A 10,351-nucleotide genomic window follows, 5' to 3' on the forward strand; every position below is an offset into this window, starting at 1 on the left:
GACTTGTTCCGGCTGCGCTTAGGGAACGGTGGCCTGAAGCTTTCATGGCGGCGCATGGCCAAAAGACATTGTCGGATGCAGCTTCTACCCACTCTACACCCTCAGGGATGCTTCCGAGGCAGCGTGTGAACTGGGAACTTTGGTCAGGACCACCCCCCACCCAGAGGTCTGGACACCCTCAGGACTCGGCCAGCCCCCCTGCACTGCTCAGAGACAAGCCTCTGCCTTGTCGCCCTGGGTCAGCGTGGCCGGTGCCAAGCTCCAGGCAGAAATGAGGGGGCCCTGGTGACACCCTATGGGAAGCTTGTGCGTGTGACATGGCGTTGGCAATTGGGGTTCAACTCCTTGATTCTCATCCCGCACCCCTCACAGAGCCCTTCCTGCACGCCAGCATCAGGCGGTGCTGGCAGCTGCTCTGGGTCAGAGCCATGGAGCTCCTGGGAGGTGGTGGAGGAAGGCACGCGCCTGGATGGGCCACCCACCCTGTGTCAGGCACTCTGCCTGCTGCTCAGACATGCAGTCTGATTCCTCAGAGTCCCCTGGGGAGGAGACTCTGTGACTGTCCCGGTCTGCAGAGAGCGGCCACGGCCACCCTGTCAGCAATGCTGAAACTCAGGACCCAGCTCTGATGTTGCCCGCAGCCCCCTGCCTAAGTGGGGACACGCCTTGTCTGCCACCCTCTCGCTCCCCGTGGTCTTTGGGACACCGGAGCTCACAGCATCGCAGTGGGCGGTTGGGGGAACGCCTTGTCTCACTCCTGTCGCTTTGAAAAAGGGCGTACTGAAGGGCTCACAGGGGACCAGGGCTGGACCACAGGGCCTGGTGGTGACCGTGCCGGGGTGGGCCACAGAGGTGCCGAAGGAAGTCTGCCCAGGGGTCACTGTGGACACATCGGGGGCCCGAGCCCAGCAGCATTTCGGAGTCAGCCCTCTCCTCTCCCAACAGCTTCTCTGCAGCCTGGGCATCCGACCAACCACGCGTGTGTCCCCACCCACAAACCTCCTAGGTTGGGTCCTCTGTCTTCTCTCCAGGGGCAGAGGCAGGTGAGGGAGACGGCGGGCCTCCCATGGGCTGGGCACCCACTAGGTGTCCCCACAGCCATGACCTCCCTCCATGGTGGCCAGCAAGGATGCCACCTCACGTAATAGAATCCTTTGTCTCTTGCTCATGAGTTTGACCTGTTCACTTCCTCGCTCGATTCTGGAACTCTGACCAGGGCTGACTGTCAGCCGTGCTCCTGGGGAACCTTGCCCAGGTCTGCTGGCTGCCAAGGACAGCGGCCTCTGTCACTGGGGAAAACCGACGGTGACACCAACGGTGAGCTTCCCGAGTCACCAGCCTGGCCTGCACGGGGATCCTAGAATCTAGGCCGGGCGGTTGGCTACATAAGACCTTGACTCCTGGTGGGCAGAGCAGCAGACCCAAGTGGCTCCCCGAGGCCCGGGGCCTTCTCCCATGAAAGTGGGGTGTTGCTGCCCTACCTGTAGGCTGTGCCTCCTGCTCGGGCCCTTCTGAGCAGACCTGGCCAAGTGTGGCCTGAGCTGGCCTGCACCTTTGGGCCCACGTGAGGGCACTTTGAGGCTCAGAGGGGAGAAGCAGCTTAGACTAGACCCCGGCTCCCATTCTCGGCCCCTCCTGGAGCCTGCCGTCTGTGGGGGGCCTACCTCGGGCCGCACGGGGTCCTCGATGCCCACCACGCAAATGCAGGTGAGGTCGTTGAGGATGTCATTCTCGTTGTCCCAGTCGGGCTCCGGGCTGCTGGGGAAGTCACGGTAGGCCACGCAGATGGTGCGGAGCCCGTCACAGGCCATGGGCTCAATCACCTTCTTCACCATCTCGTCCCGGTCCCGGGGCCGGAAGCCCCTGGGCTCACCTGCCCCATTGAGGATCTTACAGCACCTGCATGGGGGATGGGAGGGTGATGGGGCAGCTCCTCCTGCTGCGCAGAGTGGCCCACCTACCAGCACCCAGCCCAGCCCTGCCCGTTTTCCAGGGAGCTTCAGGGCTGGGAGCACACAGGTCAGAGCCACGGGTCCAGGCCAAGATGACATGCGAACCAGCCCAGAAGACACTGGGAACTCAGCGTGGACATCTGCCTGGGTGGTCGAACTCAACGCGCCCTAGGATGTGCCTGTGTGCCCCTGGGGTTGAGAGCCAGGGGCTACCCCCTTCCCCTCGAAAGACACGCGAGGAAACTGAGGCCCAGAGGCGGGAATACCTTCAGTCTCCAGACCAATCCCTGGCACCCGGAGTACGAGGAAGCTGGCCAGCACTGTCTATCTGGGGGTGGACAACATAAGAGCACCTAGCTGTGGGGTGGGGAGAGGTCCCCACGACTCAGTGGAGGAGGAGGGGGAGGTTTGTAGCCGTTTTACGGCGAAAACAGTGGACAGCGCCCTGGGCCAGCGGCCCCAGGGGTGAGTCTGGCTGTGTAGCCTGGGCAGGCCTGTCCCTGTGTCTCCCGGCGCCCGTCCACTCACTTCTTGAGCACGATCTCGGACGCTCCCTTGCTGTACATGCGGAAGCTCCCGTCGGGCAGCTTGACGACGGTGCTCATGGACTTGCGCACGGAGTTGAAGGTGTACACTTTGTAGAGCTTCTCCTCCGGCATCTGCGTGCGCACGGCCTCGTAGTCCTGCTTCAGGTCCAGCACGAAGCCCAGCAGGCCGCACTCCGTCTTGTTGCCCACCTGCCAAGGCAGGGCACCCTCCTTCTCTGGGGGCTGCGGGAGGAGCGGGGTCGGTGTGGGGGGCGGGTCAGACGCGGGGGTGCAGCCTGGTGTGCCAGCCCTGCACGTCCTGCACCCTCAGGTCCTGGCAGCCCAGCCCAGCCTGGCTGGTCAGCTCTGACGCAGCGTGCCTCTCAGACACATGGACGGGCCCACAGAGAGTATGTCTGGCCCTCACTCCCCCTTCAGCCCTGGAGAGGAACTCACCTGCCACCGCTCACCTTTTAGCCCCAAGCAGGACAGGCTTGTGCGAGGAACCGGAACCCGGGGGAGTGTCCGCTCCTCAGGACAGCCCACCGGGAGGAACCCAAGGGGCAGCATGTGCCCAGGGACCAAGCTCTAACTCCAGGGCGGGGTGAGAAGCGGCACACACAGGCAGGAAGTGGGCAGAGAGCTATCTGCCACACCTGTGAGCCCTGTGATCATGCCAGGGCAATGGCATGAACTGGCGAATGGAAAGCCAACATGCTGTGTCAGCCCTCACCCACATTACAGTCAAGAGAGAGTAAAACAGAAGAAGGCATCAGCCATGTACCGCCCCCCGCCCCCAAACTCTGGAGAACCTCCACATCAGGCCTGTTTGCTCAAGCATTCTCTCTTATTAAAAAATGAAAGCATTACAGGTAACTCTGAACCCCACCGTGCATGGGGACCCTCCCGGTCCCTGGCGCAGAAACAACCCCGTCACAGCTCTGGTGCGGTGCCTCCCCGGGTCTGTGTGTGTCCCGAGTTCTTCTTTCTTCTCCCGACGTGAGTGTAGCTCTAACCACAGAGAGCCGCTGTGTAGCCTAGCTTGCTTACCCCACACGCGCGCACACACTGCTGACCTCACTCTAACCAGGGTCTGGCGCTGGTCCCCGCAGTGTGCAGGACACCACCTCCACCCAGCGTGGGACAGGTCTCTCAGAAGGGTCCCCTGGGCTGCCTCCCACGGCACAGCCACCTCTCCCCTCTGCCCTCCGGGCCTCTTCCATCACCCTAGATTCTCCCTGGCCATCACTTGGCTGTTTAAAGCACTTCACAAAGTTGGGATCTCGGGTCTGGCGTGTCTCACTCAGCACCTCCCTGCGCAGGGTCAGGCAAGCTGTTGCCGGTGCCCATCATGTGTCCCCGCGCAAGACGTGCTCACAGGGCGCATGGGCCTCTCCATGAGGTTTCAGCTCCGCTGGAACCAAACACCACTTTTCTTTATGTTAAGAGGGTCAAATATTGGCAGTTTTACGCAGTGCCCCCCAGTAGGTGTCTCTGCACAGAGTCCGTGTGCCAGTGGGCCCCCTCCGTCTCGTGGTGATGCCGTGTCTGTCGCTGTAGCACCGTGTTCCGCGGGGCTGGTGTGGCTGGCCTTCTAGAAGTATTCCATGACCGGCAGGCTTGTCTTCAGAGGCCCCTCTGCAGATTCACCACCTCCAACCTCTCGGTTAATGGCCAAGGACTTGCCTAATGGCGGTGCCACCCAGGGGACCCCCTGCTGGACATGGCCACGCGGTGCTGCTTTGTGTGCTGGAAACTTCTTCCAGAGATGCCATGCCTGTTGGTGGGCAGGGAGTCAGCTGCCTCCCTGGGACAATCACACCCGAGACTCCCACCCCTCGCCACATCCCCACTTGGACCTCCTGGCATCCTGGCCAGAGCCTGGTCTCAGAGCCCTGACTCGGGCAACCTGGAGTGGAGAGATCTGAGCTCAGGGTTTGAGGTTTGTCTCGGTGTTCAGGGTAATTTCCAGTACCCTCCCCCTCCTCCCCTGCCCAGTTCCTGGACGGTGGGGAATGCGCTGTCCGTCTGGAGCTCCCGGGCTCCCTGGAGGCTGAGGCTGAGGATGTGCGTGTTTATGCAGGGCAAGTCTCTACGCAAGCCACGCCTTCCAGCCTCCTCCCTCCGGCCCCATCCAGCGGCTCTGGAGATGGTTTTCCTCCGCTTCATTTATGTGTTCCGAAGTGGGGTCCCTGACCACCCCGGAAACTCCGCAAACACTCATCTCCAGTTCCATAATCCCAACGTCAACCACCGGCCGCTTCACTTGACAAGCGGCCTCGAGAACCAGGACATGAGCGAGCGTGGCCCGAGGTGGCTGGAGGAGGTGGGACCAGTGTGGGCAGACGGGGGCCATGTAGGAAGTGAGAACGAGCCGTTTCCACCTCCCAGCATGTGTGGCTGCGCTCCAAGGAGCAGCAGCAGCAGCAGCGGGAGCCTGGCCGTTCAAAGGGCTGGACGCGACACTGGGGGTCGCAGGGAATGCCAGGATCTCAGAGGCAGGGGAGCAGTGTCTTTTAAAGGGTGAGTCACGTGGCTTCCCTCAGAAGGCCAGCTCAGCTCCCAGGCAGTGGAATCACGGGTGGGAAGGGAAGCTGTCACCATACTCCGAGGAGATGGGGCCTCGGGGGGTGGCGGGGGGCGGGGGGGTGGCTCCTGCCTCCCTGCCTCCTCCTTTCTAGTACCTGGAGTGTTTTTTCTGCACTCCAACATGGGATAGCCTAGGAGGGCTCACAGAGCTGGCCCTGGCTCGCACAGCCTCCCCTCTCCTCACCTGGGCCCGAGGCCATCCGTGGATTCTGAAGGGGTCAAGGATCTTCAGGCCCTCCAGGCCTTTGCTAGGCTGTCCGCTCTGCCTGGGATGCCCCTGCCCCACTCCCCTGCTTGGGGAGCGCCTTGGGAATTTCTGGGCTCTGGGTCTAACGCAGGCTGCAACTTGGAGCAGGTCGCTTGATTCTGCAACTATCTCCTTTGCTGCAGGACTGGGAATGGTCTTCTGTGCTCTGGTGTTGTGACAGGAACCCGGAGGATTCAAGCAAGGCAGGTCCCGGCACACCCACTGCACAGAGTCGAGGCCCCAGTAGGCACAGCGAGGACAGAAAGAAGGACAGCGTGTGAGCCGAGTGCTTACTCTGTGCCAGGCACTGGGCTGGGCCTGTGTGCATGGCTTCGGCTGACCGTCACAGCAGCCCTTGGCTATAAGCTGCAGCCGGATGGCATTGCCACCGAGGGGCTCTGAGCTACACAGGCTCAGGGTCAGATGTGCTGGGCCTCTTACCTGTCATGGGATGCTGGGCATCCCTTAACTACTCTTGGCTTTGCCATCCTTATCCATGAGCTGGGGCTAGGCTGTCACCGACTTCAGGGGTTGTCGTCCATGACACCGTGTGCTGAGCGAGCCCTCCTCAGTGTTGAGCCTGGGTGAGGGCATGTTGGGGGCAGGGGGCAGGCAGTGGTGGTTCCGCGGTAGAATCCCTCCCTTCTGCTTCGGACACGCAGGTTAGTTTCCTGCACAAGGCACCTCGCATGCAGATACCACCTGTCCATCCTCAGTGGCGTGCACTCTGCTGGGACACCGAACCGTTTCCAGCAGAGCTTCCAGACCAGACGGACCAGGAAGACGCGCCTGCAGATGGGCTTTGGAAATTGGCCAACGGAAGGAAACCTGCGGGTCGCCGTGACCCTTTCCCTCGTGTGTGTGGAACCGGAGCATCGTCCTCAGCCGGGGACAAGAGGCGGCAGCCATCGGGATTCCTTGTGATCCACTGTTTACAAGCCTCCGAGAGGTTAAGGACCTGGCTCAGGGCCGCGCGAGCAGGGCACACTGAGGCTGGGCTTGAACGCTGGTCTGTTCTGAGCTCAGGGCCAACGCTCGCTCGTCACCATCACCTCCTGCCCTGAGTGTCAGGCCTTCTGGGTTCTGACGTCACCGTTGGGCCTTGGTGTAAGGTGAGGGTGCTTGACTAGGTGGTCTTCAGGTCTGTGCATCCATGGAGAACGACTGCAGTCCTACCTCCCACCCCCACCCAGGGATCAAGTGCTTTTCTCTTTAGACAAGAGGTAGCAGCGCATCAGGGGCTGTGGCTCGCTTGCTGGGGGTCAGTGCAGCCAGGATGCCCGAGGGGTGTTCGGAAGGAGCCAGCCGAGCAGGCTGGAGGTGCAGCGCGTGCACGTCCTGGCCAGGGGTCTGGGCTGCCACAAGAACAGGGAAGCAGGAGGCAAAGACATCAGTTCTGTTCTGAAATATCTCCCTGCTCAGATTGACCCATCCAACCGTCCACATACCCACCCACCACCCACCCCATGGACTCCCGGCCCTGCCTGTACCTTATCTATCAATTACACATCCACCCACCTACACACACCAATCCACTTACCTTACCCACCTATCCACCCGCCCAGCATTTCCCAAGAGTCTAGGCCACCAGCCACCAAGACGGCTCCGTTCCCAAGGAGCCCCAGCCTCCTGGGTGTGAGGCTGCAGGCAGACACAGAAGATGCAGGGCCCCAGTGGAGGTGAGACAGCGTCGGGGAGCCGGGCCAGCCCCGCTTCCTTATCCATGGGGAGGGCACTGTGGGGAGGGTAATGGGCTTCTTTCCTGCCCTGTCTCTGGTCACACGGTGCTGGGCAGTCTTGCTCTCCCAGTCTGGGCTGGGGAGTGGCTGCAGCCCTCCCTGGCCCCAGCAGCCACCAGCCGTCTATGGCCTTCGTCTGGGCACGGGAGGGCAGGCCCTGGAGAGAGCTGGCTTCCCTTCCTAAGCCCATAGTAGGCAAAAGAGGCCACACTAGTTGGTTCCCCATGGCCAAGATGGTAATGCCACGGCTGGCGTTGGGCTATCCTGGGCATGGGAGCCAGCGTGCTCCACCACAAACGACCTGTGTGACTCTGGGCAAACACCTTTCCCTCGCTAGCCCTGATGTCCACGCTGCCCACTTATCTATCTGTTCGTCTCTGCAGCGCTGGCCTTGGGGTTTCACGGCTGGTGGTCACGACGACATCACCAATCCTACTGGCTTCGGGCCAGGCACACACTTCCTGCCCTCATCTTCACAACCAGCCCAGGAGGCTGAGGCTCAGCGATGCGAAGTGCCTGTTGCCCAGCCAGTGAGGGGTTCAAACCCAGGCTCCCCGGCTTTACCGGGTGAGCTGTAACCATGAGTGCAAGGTTCGTCTGGCTGCCGGTGCTACGAAACAACCACTAATGGAGACTTCTGGCTGCAGCTTGGCTTCCCGGGTCCTCCCAGCAGGTCCCAGGACTCCCTTTTGCTGTAATTGGGAGCAAAAGTCTCCGTCTAATGGATATTAGGGCTCTCCCTGAGGCTGCTCCCTCCGCAGGACCGGCATCATTAACGGTGCCTGGGTTATTTTAGGGAGCCTGGGAGAAGAATAGAGCATTCCTCATCTCCCAGGATCCCCAGATGGGGGAAAGAACCCAACAACCATCAGTCCTTCTGGCCGCTGCCACTCCCTGGTGCGTGTGTACTCCCAGACGACTTTCCTCGTCGATGGATCTGGCCCCATTGCAGGCTCAGCTGCAGCCCCAGGGTCTGTGGGCAGGGCCATGATGCCTCTCCCTGCTGGGGCCCGCACTGCTGACTCAGGCTCTCTCCCTGTCGATGCTGCCAACTCCATGGCGGGAGGGAGGGGTCAGGGCCCGGGCACATTGGGAGGGAAAGGAAAATTGGGCAGCGGGTCCCCAGATGCTCCCAGTGCAGGGATGCCCGGCATTTGGGTGGGCAAAGGCATAAATCTCTTGACCCAAAGGCTGGTTCATTGTGGAGGAACAACCTGTGCTTCCCGACCCTACCAGGATGACAACATGCTGGCCGCTTAGCGAGAAAGCAATCGGTGTTTTCGTTATCACAGCTAGCAATGCCACGAGTCGTACAACAGCGGTTTCTAACGGCTTCTTCTGCAGTACTTTGTGAGGTTGGCTACAGTTGTCCTGATCTGTGCATCCAATCCCCTTGCCATGCGACTCTGCGGTCCCTCCCAGTCAGAGTCTAGCTGGCCTCTTGACTTGTGTTGAATGCAGAGAAGACCAGGGCCATGGCCTGCCAGTACCGGCAGGGGTGGTCCACTCGAATCACCCCAATGCACGAGGAAGCCCGGCCACAAGAACCACCCAACTGAGCCCCACCTGGATGGTCCCAAAGCTCTGTGGGCTACATACATGGCTTGGTTTTGAAACACCAGGGTTTGGGGCCGTGTGTCATGTCGCAGAATCTCTAGCTGCTAAGTGTTTGTTTTCAGGAAGGGTCGAACACAGCAGCAATCTTTTGGTTCGAGTCATTGTTATGGCTTTGATGTGACTGGGCAGGCTATTGTGCCCAGCGGTGTGGTTAACACTCGTCCCAAAGCTGTTGCAAAGGGATTTACATGTGATTGACACACACAGCTGATGACCCTTCAGACTGTGGACGGGCCTCATCTCATCTCATCAGTGGAAGACCTGAAGGGCAAAACTGAGGTTTCCTGACGGAGAGAGTCTACTGGATATCCTACAAGAATGTCCTGTCTGCCTGGCCTGCAGATTTTGGGCTTGTCCACCCCTACAACTGTGTGATGCGATTCTCTAAAATAAAGCTCTACCTACCAACCTGCTTCTATAGGCATGTGTGGCCTGACCGTGATGCAAACCTACACTGGTACCATCTACTGCAAAAAAATACACCATGTCTACAGATATGAGCTCTCGACACATGGAATCCAGGACAGATAAACCCCTCAGGTACAATAATGGAAAAGGGGAACCAATCACAATGATCAATGTATAAACCTCATCCCCACCAAGAGGGATGAGCAATAGAAACATGGGTGAAGGGGGACAGCAGACCGTGTAAGATATGAAAGTAGTAATAATAACTTATAATTTATCAAGGGGTCATGAGGGAGGAAGGGAAAAGAGAGGAGCTGATACCCAGGGCTTACGTAGAAAGAAAATGCTTTGAAAAGGATGATGGCAACATATGTACAAATGGGCTTGATACAGTGGACCTATGGAATGGGATAAGAGCTGTCAGAGCCCCCAATAAAATGATTCATGAAGGAAAAAATACGTAAACCATGTCTCTGGTTGTCTCTGGTCGCCTGGAGAACCCCAGCTGACACAGTCCCCATGCTTCAGAGCCACGTGAACGGAACACGAGGGCGGAGAGGGAGAGCCACTCACTACATGATGGCCCCCCAGACACAGTGGCAGGACGTGAGGACACAAACCACAGTTCTGTGGGGGTGAAAGCACTGGAGGCAGGGATGTAAACAGACCCATGCGCACAAAGGCTCACAGCAGTCAGACTGACGCAAGAGACCCCAGCGCCCATCAACGGATGGATGGGCCAGCAATAAACTGTCCATTGATTCCAGGGGTTATTGCTCAGCCACGGGGAAAACTGAAGTTCAGAAACATGCTACAACAGGTGACCCTCAAACACATTATGCCAAGTGAAATACACCAGCCGCACAAGGACAGAAACTGTACGATCCCTCTCGAGATGCAATATATATATATTGAAATAAATCATTGTATTGGGGGCTCTTACATATATTATAACAACCCATACATCCGTTATCTCAAGCGGACATGTACAATTATTGGCATCAACAATTTCTAAACATCATCTTTCTTCTTGAGCCCTTTGATAGCAGCTCCTCTTTTATTCCCCTCCCTCACCTACCCTGACACCCCTAGGAACCCTTACTATCTTATGTGTTATTATTATTATTTATACATATCTATACCACTCATTCTATCCCTTCTCCTACTATGCTGGTATTCTGCCCCTGAGGGGTGATTCTGCCTTCATTGCTGTGCACCCCCCCTTCCCTCCCTCCCTCCCTCCCCCTTCCCTCTCTCAGACCCACAGAGAAC

General features: G+C 59.0%; 1 protein-coding gene across 11 annotated transcripts in view; it reads right to left on the bottom strand.

Moving 5' to 3' along the window:
• Positions 1 to 10,351, bottom strand: part of ATP2B2 (ATPase plasma membrane Ca2+ transporting 2) — a 280,408-nt gene that overhangs the window by 36,835 nt on the left and 233,222 nt on the right. For all 11 annotated transcript variants that reach the window (XM_004702241.2, XM_004702240.2, XM_045289964.1 and 8 more), the window contains 2 exons: positions 2,481 to 2,722; positions 1,665 to 1,899 (listed from right to left, as the gene is read on the bottom strand). In XM_004702241.2, the coding sequence (XP_004702298.1) occupies positions 1,665 to 1,899; positions 2,481 to 2,722 (477 nt within the window). The remainder of the gene's footprint in view (positions 1 to 1,664; positions 1,900 to 2,480; positions 2,723 to 10,351) is intronic.

The sequence above is a fragment of the Echinops telfairi genome, unplaced genomic scaffold, assembly GCF_000313985.2.
Source record: "Echinops telfairi isolate 266 unplaced genomic scaffold, ASM31398v2 ScPeMD7_31;HRSCAF=116, whole genome shotgun sequence".
NCBI classification, from domain to species: Eukaryota; Metazoa; Chordata; class Mammalia; order Afrosoricida; family Tenrecidae; genus Echinops; species Echinops telfairi.